The following is a 20,107-nucleotide window of genomic DNA, read 5'->3' as shown; positions in this document are numbered from 1 at the left end:
AAAGTGGTGAACTACCCCGAAGGCGTACTGACTGTCTGTGTAAATGTTTGCGGTTGTCCCTGCTGCCAGGATGCAGGCTCGTGTAAGAGCAATTAGTTCCGCCGCCTGTGCGGATCGCTGTGTGATGCGGGCTGTCTCAACAACTGTTCGGGCTGTGGTGACTGCATAGGCAGCTGAGGTGGTGCCATCGGGGAGCTTGATGCATGAGCCATCCACCCACAGTTCTCCGTCAGGGTCCGGGAAGGCAGTATCCCGGAGGTCAACCCTACTCTTGGTTTGTTCGTCGGTGAGGGTCACGCAATCATGTATAGGGGATGCATTGGGGTCAGCGTCAGGGAGAGGCAGTAGTGTAGCTGGATTCAGAGTGGTGCATCGTTTCAATGTGATGTGGGGTGCAAGCAGAGTCAGTTCATAACCAGTCAGTCGTGCGCTAGTCAGGTGTTGAGTCTTGGTTTGGTTCAGGAGGGTGTCAACAGCATGGGGTACCAATACCGTGAGGGGGTTCGAGAGCACGATCCCCTCACTTTGTCGGATAGAGACAGCAGCGGCGGCTACTGCTCGAAGGCAGGCGGGCAAAGCTCTGGCTACGGGGTCAAGAGTGGCAGAGAAGTAGGCACAAGGGCGTTGCTTAGGGCCTATGGAGGATAGGGCTGTTGCAAACATTACTGACTACTTCTTCTACCACTCCTGCCTCGACCAGGGACTCGATGATTTCCACCAATGCCTTCTCGCCTTCGGGTGATATCCGATACTGTGGAAGCTTTGGGAGCACTGCGTCCGGTCGGACGGTTATGTGTACCGGGTCGATCACCATGCGCCCTACATCTGAGTCGGTTTTAGCCCATAGATGTGAAGGTAATGTGTCGAGTAGGGACATATCAGCATCGGTTATAGAGAGCATACGCCGTGTGTGACAGGGTCTGGACAGATCTGGGTTATCGTGTAGGATGACTCGAACTCCGTCTGGGGAGCATCTGATGGTGGCTCGAAAATGTTTTAGCAAATCAAGTCCCATAATAGCATCGGGGGTGTTGGAGGAGAGCAGAAAGGTCGTGTCAGTGGTGTTATCTTCTAAGTCAAAGGAGATTGGTGCTGATAAGGGGTTAGTGGAGGGCGTTCCGTCAAAGCCTATTGAGGTTACGTGTGAGCCAGACAAGGGTGCCCTAGGAATCAGTCGTTTAGATAACGCACTACGTGTCGCCCCAGTATCTACCAGAAATGGAGATTTTGTGCCCAAGACCTTAGCGGTGACGTAAGGACCTTGCTGGTCAACACGGAGTTCGACTGGATCCCTCCCTTGCCCCTGGCGGTCCTATGCGAAGTCATGAGTGCTCTCATAGTCGGACTGCTGACACTGGTTTTGGCGGGGGCGATCAAAGGTGTTTGGTCTGCCTGGCCTGTCGTTGATGGTGTTGTTCGTGTGCCCTCGTCCCTGTCCTCTATTTCTGGGGTCATATGCTGTGTCTCTGGGGTCCCTATTCTTGTTCATTTCCAGAAGGACCGGGCACTGGGATTTCCAGTGTCCGAACCCCCTACAGAACGCACATTGATTCCCATCTAAGTCTCTCCGTCCGTTGTAGGGTGTAGGGGTATGATCTCTAGGGGGTAGCTTTGTAGGGGCGGTTGGTTGGTAATTCTCTTTCGGGGGTTCCCTTCCCATGGTCACCCCTTGCAACTGTGCTATCATTACCCTCTCCTTTAATTCCTTTTTCTTCTTCTCTGATGCCCTATCATTCTCGTTCTTCTGGTTTTCGTAGTATTGGGCCATCTGGAGAATTGCTGCGGGTTTGGAGGCTGCCCAACTGCTCTCGTTGGTCTGTAGCTTCTGGGAAACTTCTTGAGACAGACCCTTTACATAATTCTGGACAAAAAGGTGATGTCCGGTTGCGGTGGTCATGTCTTGGCCACTGTAATCGGAAAACACAGTCTCGAATCGGGAGAAGTATTCAGACACATCCTCCTGGGGTTTCTGGCGGCAAGCCGTCACTATCGACCAGTCTACCTTTCTTTCTGGGATTAGAGTCTTCAGCTTTTGTACAATCTTGTCTGGGAGCTCTAAGATGGCTTTCGGGGGTTTCTGTCCTGGTTCTCGCTGTTTATCTATGGTATCGAGTTGTATCCAGGTATATCCGAACGGCTCAGCGTGGTCAACTTTCCGGATTTGTTTCCACACATCAGCCGGCAGGCATAGCCCAAAGAACAAGTCGATATCTGCTAACGTCATTATCGTTGAGCCTAAGGCTGTACCCAATTCAGTGTAGAAGGCAGTCGGGTTCTTTCTCAAGTCGGGTAGAGTCTTTCTAAAGGTCAAAATATCTTGCCGGTCCCACGGCTGGTAGACCCAGTTATATACAACCCTTCCCTTCGCATCTTGGTGGTTGATGTCGTCGTGTGTTCCCTGACCCCGTGGGGGGACCCAGTAGGGGGCAGCTTCTTTAATGGGCATCATGGCATCGGCCCTTCCTCCCTGGGGCTTAGTTGCTATGGGGGTTTCTGTTTTGGTGGTCTGTCCATGTTCTTTAAGGTGTCGGTAGACCTCGAGTGTACGAGTGAAGAGGTTCGTTACATCGCCCTCTCCTTCTTCCCCAATGTCTACCTTCCTATATAGGGCCGCTAAGCCTTCGGGACCTTTATCGTGGTATCTGTCCTCATATGCATTCAGGGCGTGATAACAGAGCCGTACGACGAAGTGTCGTCTGCGGCTGTCGGCATACGAGCTATACACGTCTGTTATATACTCCTCACTTTCTTTTCGCTCCACCAGCGTCCCTACTATCCTATCGATTCCTGCTCGTTCATCCTTAGTTAATCGATTCATTCTGGTGGACTCTTTCTTTCCCATCTCATGGTCATCTAGCGTTGTAGTCGACATTGGGTTCAGTACAAGAGGCTCAGCCGGCGCGGAGGCCGTGAGGGCCGAGGCCCCTGTACTGCTTTCGCTCGTGTTCGGGGGTTGTGGGTGTTGCACTACTGATTGGGAGGGTGCATACGGAGGGGGCATGTAAATGATCGGGGGACCTAACAGTAATTCGTCATTCGTTCGCTGCTTGGAGGACAACTCAGGGTAGAGCAAAGAAGGGGTCCTAACAGCGTACTGGCCTGAGGTTTCGGGCTCCTGTCTTAGTTTAGTTTCCCTTCTCTCCTTTATGTCTTCTTCTAACTTTCTAGCGGCAAGGTGAGCTGCCTTTCGTAATTCCTTTTCTGCTTTTACTTCTTCCCTCTTTTTCCGTTGCGTCGCTTATTTGCGCCACATGCCAATACTGTCAAGCATAGTAGGCGTCGTCTTATTGCTACGCAGAGCTACTTCTAGCGCTTCTATCTTGCGGTCGTCGAAGGATCCCATCAGTGGCCACTGACTTTCGGGGTCCTTCTTGGTATATTTATGCCACAGCTTGCTATAAGCTACGGCGACTAGTCCATATTTAGTGAACATGTCCTTATTAGGGGTGCCTTCCAGTGGAGCCGGGTGGTTCACCTCTAATAAGCAGTCCGGGCAGAACCAACTACCAATCAGTGGGGAGAAGATAGGCATGACGGGTTTCAACGGGGACAAAAGTCAGCACTACCTATCTTTTCACTGCTTGCAAAGACTAGACAGAATATCTCTATTCTTCGTTATTTGTAAGCAGAGAATACCTCCAAAGAACCAATATCGAACAACTAGTGTTCGGACAATCAATCAATCAATCAATGGGGAGATAAAGATAGGCACGACGGGTTTCAACGGGGACAAAAGTCTGCGTTACCTACCCTTCACTATTTGCAAAGACTAGACAGAATATTCCTATTCTACGTTATTTGCAAACAGAGAATATCTCAAAAAGCACTATTCTTCAAAACAATCAATGTTCGGACAATCAATCAATGGGGAGATAAAGATAGGCACGACGGGTTTCAACGGGGACAAAAGTCTGCGTTACCTACCCTTCACTATCTGCAAAGGGAGAGAGAGGGTATTTCTACTCCTCCCCGTTTGTAGACAGCGAATATCTCAAAGAGAACAATCAATGAGCAATACTAGTATTCAAACAATCAATCAATTATTTCGCACTTTTGTCGTATTTCACGACCTTACCCGGACCGCGTGGACAGTTTCTCGTCTTCCGCCTCCAGCGCCCGATCGTCCTCTACTCTCCGTATTTGCCGCGGCACTCCTGATGGTTCCCAGTCAGGACCGTAGATCACTCGAGAGAGGTCTGCTCGGAACCAGTGAAGTTCGGATGATCGGCTGCCAGACGAGGGTCTATTGGGCAGGAGCTCTCCCGATCGTTGCAGTCGTTCACTCTGTCGTCGGGACCTCTCCCACTGGATCCACGTGTCGCTGATGGGCCCCACGTTTGGGACGCCAATTGTTAAATGGTAGCGGCAGTTTCAGTCGATAACCTTTCAAGTATTTGCCCGGCGGTAATCGCCTCTCATACCACTCGATAATTTACCAATAAAAGAGGCAGGCGCCGGAGACTGGAAGGCAGGAAACAAAGTTTTATTCCGTCGGAGCAGAACACATCAGATCAGACAGCAAGGTATCGTCACGAGGTGCTCTAACTGCATCTCTGAGACCTGGTCTCTTATACACTGGTTTATTGCTTTATTACACATAGTATATTCTTGAGATTCTCTTGATGCCTGAAAGAACATCCCCTGAAGCCCCGGCTCAGATCCGATCCCACACATAGATACAGTAGAAGTTCCCACCCTACCCGCAGTGGGAGATGGCTATCGCGCAGCAGGGAATTCCGCTAATTCCCGGCGGTGTGTGCAACCGGCCGGGTCTCAGGGGGTAGGGGTTTTGATCTACTGTAATCCCTTTGATGCGGGGTGTTTCCCTTACAGTAGGGGCAATAAACTGCATCCGCAGGGCTAGGTGATGGCCTGGGACCAGTTCGGACAATGGGGCGCAGAGGAAGGGGGTTATCAAAGGAGAGGCATGACCATGTATGGGATGTCGGTCGGATGTGGTTCCGTAGCAGGGTCGCGCAGAAGGAGAGGGTTTATGGCCTGTATGAGAGAGCGGGGGTGGCCAGCGCGCGGGGGATGCTTGCAGCGCCAAGGGGACCGCGCTGGCGATTGACAATGAGTGGGGTGCCTAAAATGGCAGCCGTGCGTTCGCTGTGCGTGGTGCTGGGGAGGGGCAAGATGGCGCAGATAATGTTCAGTTTGCAGGCTAAATTTCCACAAGAGGAGGGGTAAAGCTGGCAGAGGAGAGAGCTGGCAGGGGAGGAAGTACAGCTGGAAGAGGAGGAAGTAAAGCTTGCAGTGGAGGGGTAAAACTGGCAAAGGAGGGAGTAAATCTGGCAGAGGAGGGAGTAAATCTGGCAGAGGAGGAAGTAAAGCTGACAGAGGAGGGAATGAAGCTGATAGAGGGAGTAAAGCTGACAGAGGGAGTAACACTGAGAGGAGGGAGTAAAGCTGGCAGAGGAGGGAATAAGCTTGCAAGGGAGGAAGAAAAAGCTGGCAGAGGAGGAGTAAAACTGACAAGGGACGGAGTAAAACTAGCAGATGAGGGAGTAAATCTGACAGAGGAGGGAGTAAAGCTGACAGAGGATGGGAGAGGGCTGGAAGAAGGGGAAGGAGCAGAGTTTGTTTGTTAGCTTAAATGGGTAAAATCTAAGCTCAGCTGCAGTGCAGTGAGGCTGCGCCCACTACCCAGCACCGTGGCACTACATTATGCTTAAAGTGACAGTGCGGAGGCGCACCGCCCCAAAGGCTTGGCCTGAATTAAGGATCAGGGTAGGGATTAATCCAGGGGGGCTGGTAGACGATGGCAGTGGCCGGTGTGCCAACATCTGGCAAAAGGACCTGAGGGAGATGTTGGGAAAAGGGACAATAAACTTCATTTCCCCTTTAACTTGCATTAAAATGAGTAAGTCATATGCGACAGAAAGATTACATAATGCAATTTTATACTTTAAAACATTTGGTGATGTCGCACCTAAATCTGGAAGACAGGAAATGACGAGGCAAAGATACAGAGGCGTGGCTTGTCAATTCTGTGTCACCTGCTTCCTCTTCTTAAAAAAAACACTGCAACACACTGCCACCAAGTGGCACTAATGTGCAACTACATAGCAGCACCTGATAAAAAGATTCATACAGAGGCTCTTCATGGAGGAGAGTCCTCCCCAGAGCTCAGTTTGTGATTGAATGAGCGCCAGTGCCCAGGGCTCTGCTTCGGAGCCCACAGTCAGTGCTATTAAATTCGTTGTGTGTGAACGTCTTGTAAGGAAACATAAGTGACAGACCCCAAACATGAGTGATGGTGGGGCCCACCTGTAACCACCGGCTCAAATTAGGGGCTGGTACACTCAGCACCTACCAGCGTCAAGCTGTAGTCTACCAAAATGTGTTTATAACTAATCCACCATCCTGCATCCGAGCCCCAGTGTCCACTCGCCCGCAGTTTGAGCCGTTAACGGTGGTCTCCATTTTTGCAAGCCAAAGTGGCAGAGGACACTCATTTAATGACCTTTAGTGCACATTCAAGAGCATCAAGAATATGATTTATAGAATAAGGTTGATGCCTATGGTACTGCCATACAAGTTCTATGTTTGAACTACGCATGAATTTACCACGCATGCCTTTACAACGCGGTCCGAAACACAAATGAATCTTTACAACTCATTCCTTTACCACGCAAGTCGTTGCAACGACATTGCATAAGGAAAGTGATGGACTTTGGAATAGTATAATTTACCACTCCAACTCCAGTCTTCTCAACAGTAGGGAAAGTGTTGGACTTAAATTCCAATATCACTCCAACAACGCTTTCCCTAAGGCAGGTCGTTATTACGACTTGCGTGGCAAAGGAATGCATTTTAAAGAAGCAGTCATAGTTCGGACCGCATAGTAAAGGCACAACATAGTTCAAGCCTAGTTATAAAGACACAGCGTGGTTTGGGCAATTTTGTAAAGGAACAGAATGGTTTTGGCCGCATAGTAAAGGCACAGGGTGGTTCGAGCAGTGTTGTAAAGGCACAGAATGGATCGGGCGCCGTTGTAATGGCACAGCGTAGTTCAAGCCTAGTTGTAAAGGCACAGGGTGGTTTGAGCAGTGTTGTCAAGGCACAGAATGGCTCGAGCTGCTTTGTAAAGGCACAGTGTGGTTTGAGGTGTGTTGTAAAGGCAGTTTCCCTTCTGCACAACCAGAAAAGGGAACTGTGGCCGGTGCCTGGAGCAAGAGACCTGGTGGCTTGGAGCGGGAAAGCAGCAGGTGGACCCTAGAGGTGACTGGTGGGCAGACAGAACCAGGTCAACGTGGAGTGACCAATAGTCAGGAGAACTTTAAGAGATGGTTTTGTGAACATATTTTAAGCAAGAAAACAAAAATAGCACGGATTTACTGACTGTGTTTGTCATTTACATCTTCAAATCAGCTTCAAATAAAAGACAAATCCAGAATAGGATGAAAAATAACTGAAGAGACGAAACTTACTGTTGGTCCGATAATGATCATGTAAACGCTGTTCTCCTGCCGATGCCATTCTAGGAGAGTAAAAGAACGCAATGAGCAACCCATTTCTGTGTTAAGACGTCTACATACTCATAGTCAATAGCGAATCCTGGTTCACCAGGTCTCTATAGCTGTCGTACGTCCAGTTCTGCTGTTACACCTCACATCTCCTTCGCCTACACTAACACAGACATCAGTGTCACCACACTAGCCACGTTGGGCAGGAGGTCCACTCCACATGTCTACTCTAGCCACTCTGGGCAGTAGGTCCACTTCACACGTCTACCAGGGTGTAGTGACCACCACACTAGCCACGCTGAGCAGGAGGTCCACTCCACACGTCTACCAGGGTCTAGTGACCACCACACTAGCCACGCTGGTCAGGAGCTCCACTTCACACGTCTACAAGGGTCTAGTGACCACCACAATAGCCACGCTGGGCAGGAGGTCCACTTCACACGTCTACCAGGATCTAGTGACCACCACACTACACGCTTTTGGCCAGTTGGCCAAGGACCAGGTGACCTCAAGAACACACGCCCTTCATTTCCATCCTCATGACAGGTGCTGAAAGGAGCTCCAAGTCCTTGTCTGAGATGAGTGGCTGATATGTCTGCCCCAAGCCAAGTTTTTGAAAAGTTTCCTCACAGCTACAATTTTCCAAAGATTCCTCTTCAAGAAAGACCTGCAGAGTGTGGAAAAGCCCCTTTATTGAATGGACACCAAGTGGCACCAGACTGTGTACACATCTTCCAGCATTCAATCAATCAATCAGTTATTTATAAAGCGCTGCTCTTCACCCCAGAGGGTATCCGGGCGCTGAGGTCTCAGTCGACAAGCCAGGTCTGGATCCCCTTCTGAATTCTGCCAGGGGCTGATGTTCGTAGGTCGTAGGTCGAGCAATGGGCATTAGTTTCATTTTAGAACCATGCCCTGGGCAGTAGACTGGCATCAGAGGGGGCAAGGACTATGGAAGGCAGCCCTGGCTAGGATGCTCCAGCAGTGTGGCAGGCGTCACTGGTGCAAAGTTCTGCCCTCAGGTGGATCAATGCGACAGGCCAACGAATGCATCGCGTGTTCATCTGGGGGTGGCGCTTGTCTTCTGGACAACGTCCTGTTGATGATGTCAATGCGGGAAGTTTTCTTTCTTGGCGATGATGTCATCAGTCATGCCGGATGCAAGAGGTATTTGCACTTGAATTCTGTAATACAAAAGGTGGCTAAAGAATTGTAATAGTGCAGCTGCCGAATTGTGTGTCAAAGAAGATGAGTAAAGGGTGTTTGTCTCCATGGAAGGATCACAGGTGGGTCTGATGATCAGGGCTCGTGAACTGGACATTTTTCTTTCGTTCACACATAGAGAGCCAAGCAGTGAACACCGTTTCAACAGGGTCCAGTGTGCGCCTCGACATCACTAATGTAAACTTTACGGGGTCCTCTCAATGTTGATAGAACGCAACTGGCTCTTACAGTTATCAATGATTATTAGTGAGTCATCGAGAAGAAAGATGGCGTTCGTTTAGCACGAAAGAAAGGAAAATGCTACTTTCATTTCTGTGTCACCGGGTTAAATCATTTTACTGTTTGTATTCTGTCCCCCCCCCCCACCCCTCACCCCCCCATTGAGGCTGGAGCCTAATAACTTACAAGATGAAGAAATGTGAAACACCTTCGTCCAACTCTCTTCTGCGGCAACAGTGGCTTTACTGTAATGCCCCTGTGACGTAAAGAGACCCCCCATACAGTTCTTACTACGGAGACTGTCTCGCATCATGGAACCCACTCTATGCCCATAGTGTAGATCGTGACCTCTCACCCCCTCACACATCTAGAGACCCACTTCCGCTCCACCCTGTCCTAAGTACCACAGGTGCTTCTCTCCGCAGCCTCCCTAGACATCTCCCAGAGACCTGCACTTTATTCCCATCATACACAGCGCCTCGTACATGTGGGTGTCTCTTGTTACCCGCTTAGCTGCTATGGGGTAGAATAATATCTTTTATATAAGAGCACTTATGTTTTGAGATCAGTTTACCACTATGTGATGGTTTGATGACACTTTCCTGTCAGAAGTTACGAAATTTAAATGTTTACTCTGTCCTGCTCATTGGAAATACGCTCTGCAGCCTGGTTCCCAAAACAGGTGTTTTAAAATTCACTTGGTACATAATAAAGTGGTGGAAAGATGTATTTCACTCCACCGTTCCATATCTCCATTCTGTGGTGTTGTCCGTGGGCACCTGCACCAGCCTCCCTCTGATGGAGGCGAGGATGACCCTCAGTTCCAGCGGGTTGACAGAGCCGAGAGTCCTCGTTCTCCTCCGGTGTCGGCATCGATGTCAAAGTACCCGGGACCGGCATAGGTTGCAGAGCCGGAAGCAGGGTCAGAACTGGAGCCGGATGCAAGATGGGCTCAAAGGGTCCAACTGGTGCTGAGAGTGAACCCGCCAGCAGTGCCCCAGATGGAAGGCTTCTCGGCTCCTTGGGGCGCCAGAGGCAGCTGGTAAGGTCTCCAGGCACAAGGCCTGTGACCCCATCCCGCCCTGTGTGTTGCAGTATTACATGGTGGTCGTGATGTCCGTGAGCACCTTCACCAGCCTCCCTTTCATGGAGGAAAGAAGGCCTTCAACGCCAAGCAGATGCCTCTCAGTTCCAGCAGGTTGACAGAGAGCCGAGACTCCTCGTTCTCCTCCGGTGTCGGCATCGATGTCAAAGTACCATAGACTGGCATAGGTTGACGAGCTGGAAGAAGGGTCAGAGCTAGAGCTGGAGGCAAGAGGGGCTCAGAGGGTCCAACTGGTGCTGAGAGTGAACCCGCCAGCAGTGCCCCAGATGGAAGGCTTCTCGGCTCCTTGGGGCGCCAGAGGCAGCTGGTAAGGTCTCCAGGCACAAGGCCTGTGACCCCATCCCGCCCTGTGTGTTGCAGTATTACATGTTGACCTATATCGACCTATATCCCTCCTCCCCGGGACCAGCAAGGTTGCAGAGAAACTGGTGAATAAGAAACTCTCCCAGTTTCTTGAATCTAATAATCTGCTAAAAAACTCGCAGACAGGTTTTCGCCCAGGACAAGGCACTGACATCGCCCTCCTGGCTGCAGTGGAGGAGGCCAGAGCACTCTTAGACGAGGGAGGATCAGTGGCAGTGATCCTCCTCGACCTGAGCGCGGCCTTCGACACCGTCAACCACCAACTCCTGGTTAAACGGCTTAAGAAGGTAGGAGTAGAAGGCACCGCTCTATCCTGGCTTTCCTCCTTTCTGGCCCAACGTTCCTTCCAGATCTGGGAAAATAACACCCGCTCCTCCGATACTCCCCTCCAATGTGGGGTGCCTCAGGGCTCCTCCCTGAGCCCCACATTGTTTAACATCTATATGTCCCATTGGAGGAGGTCGTCATCCCGTTCGGAGTGAGCATTGTCAGCTATGCGGATGACACACAGCTAGTTGTCTCCCTCTCCCACCCTAGTCAACAGCCAGCGGATCTATTCAACTGCTTAACACAGATCCAAGGGTGGATGAATAACTCAGCCGTAAAGCTGAATGGTTCTAAAACTGACATTCTCCTTCTGGGTCAGAAAGGATGCACCTTCCCTCTGAACACCTGGCCACCCTGTCTGGGCCCCCCCCCTGCTCCCAAACAGGAAGTAAAAAGCCTGGGAGTATGGATTGAAACAGATCTCTCTTTTACTACGCAGGCCAAAAGAGTAGCAGGCACCTGCTTCGGCCTACTCAAAGCGATGAGAAAGATTCTGCCCCTCCTTCCACCCACATCGCAAAGACTTCTCATCCAAGGCCTTATTCTGTCCAGGCTTGACTATAGCAATGCTATATACCTGGGCGCACCCGAAGCAACCTTAAATAAACTGCAGAAAATTCAAAATGCTGCCGCCCGGATCCTCACACATACTCCTGCCAGAGCTTCAGCCAAACCTGCTCTGAAGCTCCTTCACTGGCTTCCAGTGAGAGAACGAATAACATTCAAAGCCTTAAGCCTGGCTCATAGGCTAGTGCAGAATCAGGGCCCCCCCATTCTGAGGAAATTCATACAACCCTATAAAGCCCCTAGATCTCTCCGATCGGACAGGGAGTCCCTCATCACCGTGCCCAGATTCAAAAAAGCCCGCACGGGTGGAAGACGTTTCTCGATCCACACAGCGCGCCTATGGAACGCCCTTCCTCGAGACCTGAGGAAAGAACCAAACTATTTACGATTCAGGAAACGACTCAAAACCCACTTGTTTCCTTAAAACAGCTTTTAACCACTTCTTTTTTGCCATGTTTAAAATTGCTTCTGTCTAAAATTGCTGTACCCCCCTTCTCCCCCCCCCCCCCACTGGTGTAGGGATTTTTTTTTTTAGCGCTGGGATACCTCCGGGTGACTACGCGCTCTATAAAAATTTTAATAATAATAATGTCCGTGAGCAACTGCACCAGCCTCCCTTTCATGGAGGAAAGAAGGCCTTCAACGCCAAGCAGATGCCTCTCAGTTCCAGCAGGTTGACAGAGAGCCAAGACTCCTCGTTCTCCTCCGGTGTCGGCATCGATGTCAAAGTACCATAGCCTGGCATAGGTTGCCGAGCCGGAAGCGGGGTCAGAGCTAGAGCTGGAGGCAAGAGGGGCTCAGAGGGTCCAACTGGTGCGGAGAGTGAACCTGCCAGCAGTGCTCCAGATGGAAGATCTCTCGGCTTGTTGGGGCCCGAAGGTGCGCCAGAGGGAGCTGGTAAGGTCTCCAGACACAAGGCCCATGACCTCACCCCGCCCTGTGTGTTGCAGCATTACATGACGGTGGTGATGTCCGTGAGCACATGCACCAGCCTCCCTTTTATGGAGGGAAGGGAGGCTTTCAGTGCCAAGTAGATGTTCCTCAGTTTTATCAGGTTGATGTTAAGTTGGGACTTCTCCGCCAGTGTCAATGGTGTTGGCATCAACGGCAACGTACCCAGAGCCCGCATATGTTGTGAAGCCGGAAGCGGGGTTAGAACTGGAGCCAGAGACATGATAGGCCTGGTGAGTTCAACTGTCACCGAGGTCGAACTCGCCAGCCATTCTCCAGATGGAAGGTCTCTCAGCTCCACGGGCCTGAAGCTGCCCCAGAGGGAGCCAGTAAGGACCCGAAGAGACAGATCATGGCTGCATGGAACCCTTTGATCGGACTTTGACTTGGGCTGTGCCGGCGCTAGTTGCAGGATCGGCTCCGAAGTCAGATGACTTTGAGAGAAAGATCAAAATGAGTGACGTCACCCACGTGCCTGATCAAGCGATTGTGAGCGGCGCGAGGGCGCGGAATCACTCTGATTTCCTGTGCTTCCTTTTTAAATTACCTGAGGAGTTTGGCCGTGGCACGGACCGGCATGATGAGCTCCGGCGACTTCGGGAAAGCGACTGGTACTTGGACTGAACTTTAGACGCAGCCCGCGCCTTGGAGCAGCCCTGACAAGGAGTCTATCTGAGCTCGGTGACATAAAGATTTGCCTGATGGTCGCCAGATTCCTCAACGCGTAGTTGCTGGAGGCCCTGCAGTCATGCCTGACCGTATACACCACACACATACCTGGGGCGGATCCGTCATAGACATCTGTTTGCAGCGGTCCCTACAGGGCTTGAAACCTGCCATTTTAGGGGGTGACTTCCCTTGCACATTGAAGAAAGTCTGAGGTAAAGGGAGCTCAGATCCTCGCCTGGTGGCAGGGTAAGAAAGGAACTGACGTCAGCACACAGGGGTGGGGTACACGAGCGCTGCACCTCATTTCCAGAGCGGAATGGTGCTAGCGTGGTGTTGCACGATGCCACCTGATGGTGCTCAGAAGTACTGATGAAATGTTTCCGGATCTAGTCTAACGCCTGGGAATATTCAAAGGGCGAGGGATCTGTGGCTAGAAATCTCTGTCAGAATTTTCTGTTTGCAGAATCTCTTGATGGACCGAGCACCGCAGATGCAACACGTGCGATATTTCAGGCACCCGCTGCCTTTACATGTAACTTCTGTAGTACGTTTGTGTTTTCATTTTCTTGCTATGCTTGAAGTTGGCCTTTGAAAAGGTGACCTCTGCCTAGCTCCGCACACACTCCCCGTGAACCTCGGCCTGCGGGTTTTAAGATACGTTTCGGCTTCAATGTGGTTTTTGTGACTTTTAAACTTGCAGCTGCTTGTGGTGGTCAGTCGTGGCCGTGGCTTTGGAGTCACACGCAATCGTGGTTTCCTTTTGCTGGGACTGGACAGAACAGTCCTCGTGTTTGCTGGGGTAAGACCGTTGCTGCTACTAGCCATGTGTGGTGAGTTTAGGCGCGCAGCTGCTATGATGCATTTGTTTCCAGGTAGCCACCGTGGCTCCAAGCTTCCAGCTGCTCAGGACGGCTTTGGGTTCCCATTCTGCGCCTCGGCTGGAAGCTTGCAGACAGGGGAGGTTTGGGTCGGAGTCTTCACGCATGCAGCTGTGGAGGTAAACTGGTTTCAGTTTATAGGAATGTCCTCAACCCTTCAGGTGCTACTCACCCGTGTTTGCAGACACACCCTCGCACCCGAGCCTGCGGCTGCTGGTTTTAGAACACAATACAGTCCTGTCACTGAGCAGTTCCACCCCCGTGCACCCCACAAAGCGCCGATGAAAGTCCCCACAATGAACAAAGCCGGCTAGTAACTGGTCAGACGCCCATAACACCAGCTCTACATCCGGGCTACGCACCTGAGAAGGCGTCCACCAAGAACAGGGGGTCCTTCACGCGCCGGAGGCCGCACACCAGCACGAAGAGGCGCACGGCGTCGAGGCGCTGCGGGATCTCTGAAACACAAGAGGGAGGAGGTGTTTACATGTGTCCTAGAGGACGAGACGTCATCAGTGCAGGCGAGAACCCACCAGTCATGGGTACGAGTCTCAGAAACCCTGCTGCCATTTACCAATGCTTAGGTTATAACAACGGAAAACAAAAATTGATCAGAGTTGCGCCACCATGACACGCACAGAAAAATATTAAAGCGAAACTGCCCAAAATACCCCCTAACTCCTTGGATGGAAAACAACCTAGCATTCTACTGAAAGCACAAAACTTCACAACAGTGCAAAACAACGCTTTGTAAAGTGCAGAACACGTGAAAAGTGAACACAAACATTTCGATATCATCTCTACTGAACTAAGGCGCTGGTCTGTACTGCTCACTGCGCTCTGGGGAACACATGAAAAAGAAATACAACACATTCACACACAAATCCGTTTTATGGCCACCTCATGTTCCTGTAGGATTCTCAGAAATAACCTATAGAAGAGGAGGAACCGCCGACATCTGTTACCCTGTAACAAGACTGACAGGAGGGAACGCAGACTCCTGAGCCTTAGGGTGTCAGGGCTACAGGAAGCGCTGCCCTCTGTGCCAGGGGGGAGGGCACACTTATAAGGTACGGCCTGGAGAGGTGCGGGCGGTCCTGCTCAGAGGAGTGCCACACTCAGGCCTCGGAGGTGAGACACCGGATGCTCCCTGGGGTCAGATGTTCTCAGCCTCCAACCTCCTGTGGTGGGAGGCAACACCACCCTACCGCCTTATACAGGATACAACGGCCCAAAACAACAACAGGTCTACAGATTCGTATTCGATTCGATTATGTTCTTTTGTGATTTTGAAAGAGCCGACATCAGCGCCAAGACGCCTGTTGGACCCGGCCTCGCAGAACGGCCCTCCGTGCACCCGCACCACCGAAACCTGGTACCTGCCGCCCCAACCACCCGGCCCAGCCGGTCCTTCCTACCAGAACACCCGCACCCGGCCCGGACATCCTCGTCCATGGCCTCTCTCCTTTCGGCCACCCCGGGCCCGCATGCCCACTTCATGCGTCAAGATGGCCGCCCGGCCCCAGCGCGACCCTGGCCTAGAGGCGCCACTCCGGCTGGAGGACATCACACTTCCAGGGGGATGAGAGAGGGAGGAGCAGTTTCTATCGCACCTCTGGACTCCCCTGGGACGATGGGTTTCGATCGGCCCTCCGGCCTCCCTGAGAGCTGGCTCCACGCCTGCTGGGTGTCTGGGACTCCTCCCGCCCCGGCCCTGAACGAGATCAAAAGACAATAGCAGGAAACCCCGACAAGCGACCCCCAGGTGACAAGACCCCTGCCTCCACCGACCCCGGACATCAAAGAGGGGTCGACCTATAACAAGGGGTGCTCTGGGTCGGTCCGGCAGATTCGACGCTGGAACAACGTAAGCCTGCTGAGTGACTCGCGGCTCCTGGAAGATCGTAACACCTCTGAACTTGTGCCTAAGCCTGCTGAGTGACTCGCGGCTCCTGGAAGATCGTAACACCTCTGAACTTGTGCCTAAGCCTGCTGAGTGACTCGCGGCTCCTGGAAGATCGTAACACCTCTGAACTTGTGCCTAAGCCTGCTGAGTGACTCGCGGCCCCTGGAAGATCGTAACACCTCCGACTTTGCGCCTAAGCCTGCTGAGTGACTCGAGGCTCCTGGAAGATCGTAACATCTCCGAACTTGTGCCTAAGCCTGCTGAGAGACTCGCGGCTCCTTGAAGATCGTACACCTCTGAACCTGTACCTGAGCCCGCTGAGTGACTCGCGGCTCCCCCAGACTCTCACGGTCCCGCCGGACCCCGACTACGACCCCGTATCCCCCGGCTCGAGGATTGTGAGCTGTGCGCCGGATACGTCCCTGCTTGAACTTTTGCCAAAGACTGTCCCGCTACCCCCCTACCTTTCCGAGACTCTTGAGCCTGTGCACACCTTGTACATATTTGCCGTGATAACCTACTTGATAAAGATTGTTTCTGAGAATAACCGGTGTGGTTACTCTGTGTCGTGTGGTGCCAGAAGTACGATCCTAGCTGCGAGATTCCTCCCCCTGGGGAATCTCCCGCCAGTGCCCGGCTACGATACTTCGAGGGTGGGTCTCAGGGTAGTCAGGACCCCCTTCCGGGCTCCTCTGAGGTCACCGTCTAACATTGGTGGCAAGCGACGGGATTCGGGCCCATCACCTAGAGATCGTACCGTGAACAACGGACGCACTACCGACAAGGATGGCAGAAGGAAGCGCCATGAGCCCCGCAGAAACCAACGCCAACAGGGTGTTCCAGGTGGAGCATCTAGAAGAATATACACACAAGGAGCTGAAGCAATTTTGCAAAGAACTTAAAATCGCTACCACTGGTCTCAACACGAAGGAAGATTTGCAGAAAGCACTGAAAACTTGGGTGGAGACCGGGGCCTCCCGCCCGGAAGGCACGGGGGAGCGCCCCGACGAAACCGAACCTCCCCAAAGTGAAAGCGGCAGCAATCAGGTGCGAGGAGGCGTACCAGACGGGGGCTTCTCCCCAGAAGAACTCGCGGACAGAGAGAGAAGCCGCAATCATGAACTAGCGCTGGCCAAACTCAAAATTGAGGGCGAATTGAAGTTAGCGGAAAAAAAGCTAGCGGTAGAACAAATGCGTGTACAAGGCGAACTGGAGGAGAAAAAGCTCCAACGGGAGCACGAAGGAAGGAAGCTCCAGCTGGAGCACGAACGCAGCTTAAAGGAACTCGAGCTCAAGGCCCGAAACGAGGAAGGGAGGCCCCCAAGTAACCGAGAGACGGCCTCCCCAGCGGAACAGAAGGTCCACATCCCGAAGGATGTGGTCAAGGAATATTATAAAAACGATGACATTCAGCAATGGTTTCGGGCCTACGAGGTCGCCATGACCTCCCATCGGATCCCGCAGAAGGACTGGGGGGCGGGGCTGTGGGGGCGGTTTCTGAGCGAAGGAAGGGACACCCTGCTCGACCTACCCCTCTCCCTGCAGACCTCCTACAGCCACATGAAAGAGGCTCTACTCACAAGATACGGCCTCACCCCAGAAATGTACCGTCAACGGTTCCGGGACTGCAGGAAGATCCCGGGCACCACCTGGGTGGAATATGTAAACTTTTTCAGTCGGGCCTTCGATGGGTGGACCAAGGGCAGCAAGGTCACCACCCTGGCCGAACTCACTGATCTCATGTTGTGGGAACATCTAGCTGCGAACTGCTTCGTAGAACTACGTCAGCATCTGCTGGACAGTAAGCTCACAGATCCCCGGAAGCTGGCTGTGGAGGCCGACCGCTGGACCAACACCCGGGTCTCCCGGGGCATGGTAGGAGAGTACCCCCGAACCAGTCAGGGACCACCCCGCCAGAGAGGAGGAGGGAACCAGGGAGGGCCGAGAGAGTCCCAGCCTAGCCCCCCGAAGACACCACCTCCACCTTTCCCGGCGCCCCCTCCACCAGTAACCGGGCCCCCTGGGAAACGGGGACACCGGGTGACCGTCACATGTTTTCGCTGCCAGAAACCCGGGCACTACGCCAATGACCCAGAGTGCCCCATGGCCACCCAAGTCCCCCCGACGAGACAGATAGCCAACGTAGCCCTGGGGGAGGGGGTGGAGGAAGCCGAAGAGTGGGAACCCGCAGCAATGGCCCTAGTATCCCTGGGAGATAGGGAGATGATCCCTGGTAGCCTCCTCCCCTCCAACACCCAGAAGTATGGGCAGCTTGTCAAAATCAATGGCCACCAGGTAGAGGCCCTGCGAGACACCGGGGCCAGTATCACCGGTGTCCTCAGGCACCTAGTCCCCGAAGAGCAGATCCTCCCCAACGTCTTTTGCCCTGTAATATCCGCAGACAATAGAGAGAGCATGTGCCAGGTAGCCCTGGTGCCATTTGAGTGGGGAGGGGTGATAGGCAAACTCAAGGTGGCCGTAAGAACCTCCCAGCCGGTCGACTGCCTTTTAGGGAACGACCTAGAGAGTTCCCCATGGAAGCACGTAGAGCGTAAGGCCCACCTGGGAATGATGGGACTCCCCGAGTGGGTGTGCGCCACCACCCGATCTATGTCCGCCCGACTCACTCCCCAGAGGGAAGTCGAGAGCACCCCGATCGAAGAGATCAGAACAGTCCCCGCCGAGGGTCCTTCCGTCCCCCCATCAGAAGGGTCCGTCGCTAGCGATGAACCCACACCATCCGACCCTGACCCGGTCCCTGAGTTAGGCGATCTACCCGAGTTGGCCCATTGGCGCCACGAGGGCGGACCCACTCGGGAGGAGTTTTGCAGGGAGCAAGCCACTTGTCCTTCCCTGGTCGGGCTGCGGCGCCAAGCCGAGGGCCAAGCCGCAGGTGACCAGACCGGGACGCACCGAATCTATTGGGAGAATAGCATCCTGTACAGTGAGCAGAAGTCGGTGGAGCTGGGATCTGGACGGGTACTGGTGGTACCCCTCCGCTTCCGAGATTTCCTCCTGGGTTTAGCCCACGACGTCCCCCTCGCCGGTCACCTGGGACAGGACAAGACTTACAACCGTCTTGTGACCCATTTTTACTGGCCTAAGATGAGAGCAGCGGTAGAGGCCCATTGCAAGTCCTGCCCCACGTGCCAGGCTAGTGGAAAGAGTGGAGGGAAACTCAAGGCTCCCCTCCAACCCTTCCCGGTCGTCAGTACCCCCTTCGAACGAGTCGGGATCGACATCGTGGGACCACTGGACCCCCCCACCTCCCAAGGCCACCGTTTTATCTTGGTCCTAGTGGACCACGCCACCCGCTATCCGGAGGCTATCCCCCTGCGCACCATTACGGCCCCTGTGGTGGGCCGGGCCCTGATGGGGATCTTTTCCAGGGTGGGGTTTCCCCGCGAGGTCGTGAGCGATCGCGGCACTAATTTTATCTCAAGGTATATGACGTCCCTGTGGCAACAATGTGGGGTGTCCTATAAGTTCACCACCCCGTACCATCCCCAAGGAAACGGCCTAGTAGAAAGGTTTAATAGGACTTTGAAAGGGATGATCGCTGGCCTAGAAGAACCCCTCCGGCGGAAGTGGGACGTCCTGCTCCCTTGCCTATTGTTCGCGTATAGAGAGGTCCCCCAGAAGTCCCTAGGATTCAGCCCGTTTGAGTTACTCTATGGGCACCCCGTCCGAGGTCCCCTCAGTTTGGTAAAGGAAGAGTGGGAGGCGGCACCCCAGACCACCCCCCGAGATGTGTTCCAATACGTCCTGTCCCTCCGGAACCAGACCAGGAAGTTCCGAGAACTGGCCGAGGCCAACCTGGAGGCGAGTCAAGAAGAGATGAAACGCTGGTACGACCAGAATGCCACTCTGGTTGAGTTCCAGCCGGGCCAGCAGGTGTGGGTCATGGCCCCCGTGAAGCCTGGCGCCCTCCAGGACCGATGGACTGGGCCTTACAAGGTGGTTGAGCGAAAGAGTCCAGTTACGTACTTGGTGGACGTCCAGTCGCCCCGGGACCCCCTCCGGGTCCTGCATGTGAACCGACTCAAGCCTCACTTCGTGCGGACAGAACTGAGCCTCCTGCTGGCCACCGATGACGGGGCCGAAGATGAGTCGGATCCCCTCCCGGACCTCCTGTGTGTCAAGGAGCAGGATGGCTCCGTGGAGGGAGTGAACCTTTCCCCAGCCCTCACTGCCCAGCAACAAGCGGACTGCCGCCAGCTCCTAAGACAATTTGCCGACCTCTTCTCTCTGACCCCCCGGGTCACCAACTGGTGTGTTCATGACGTGGACACCGGGGACAGCCCGCCGGTGAGACACCGAGCCTACCGGGTTCCTGACCGGGTCCGGTCCTGCATTCAAGATGAAGTCTCGAAGATGCTGACCCTGGGGGTGATTGAGCCCTCTGACAGTCCCTGGGCCAGCCCCGTGG

At 53.3% G+C, this 20,107-nt stretch overlaps 1 protein-coding gene across 2 annotated transcripts in view; it reads right to left on the bottom strand.

The window, feature by feature from the left end:
* Positions 1–20,107, bottom strand: part of GLT1D1 (glycosyltransferase 1 domain containing 1) — a 455,256-nt gene that overhangs the window by 172,681 nt on the left and 262,468 nt on the right. For both annotated transcript variants that reach the window (XM_085636393.1, XM_085636394.1), the window contains exons 7-8: positions 14,135–14,230; positions 7,434–7,483 (exon numbers count right to left, since the gene is read on the bottom strand). In XM_085636393.1, coding sequence (XP_085492519.1) covers positions 7,434–7,483; positions 14,135–14,230 — 146 coding nt within the window. The remainder of the gene's footprint in view (positions 1–7,433; positions 7,484–14,134; positions 14,231–20,107) is intronic.

This window comes from Triturus cristatus, chromosome 11 (genome assembly GCF_964204655.1).
Source record: "Triturus cristatus chromosome 11, aTriCri1.1, whole genome shotgun sequence".
Lineage (NCBI taxonomy): Eukaryota > Metazoa > Chordata > Amphibia > Caudata > Salamandridae > Triturus > Triturus cristatus.
The sequence above is the reverse complement of the archived record's forward strand: the minus strand, read 5'-3'. Positions and strand labels throughout refer to the sequence as shown.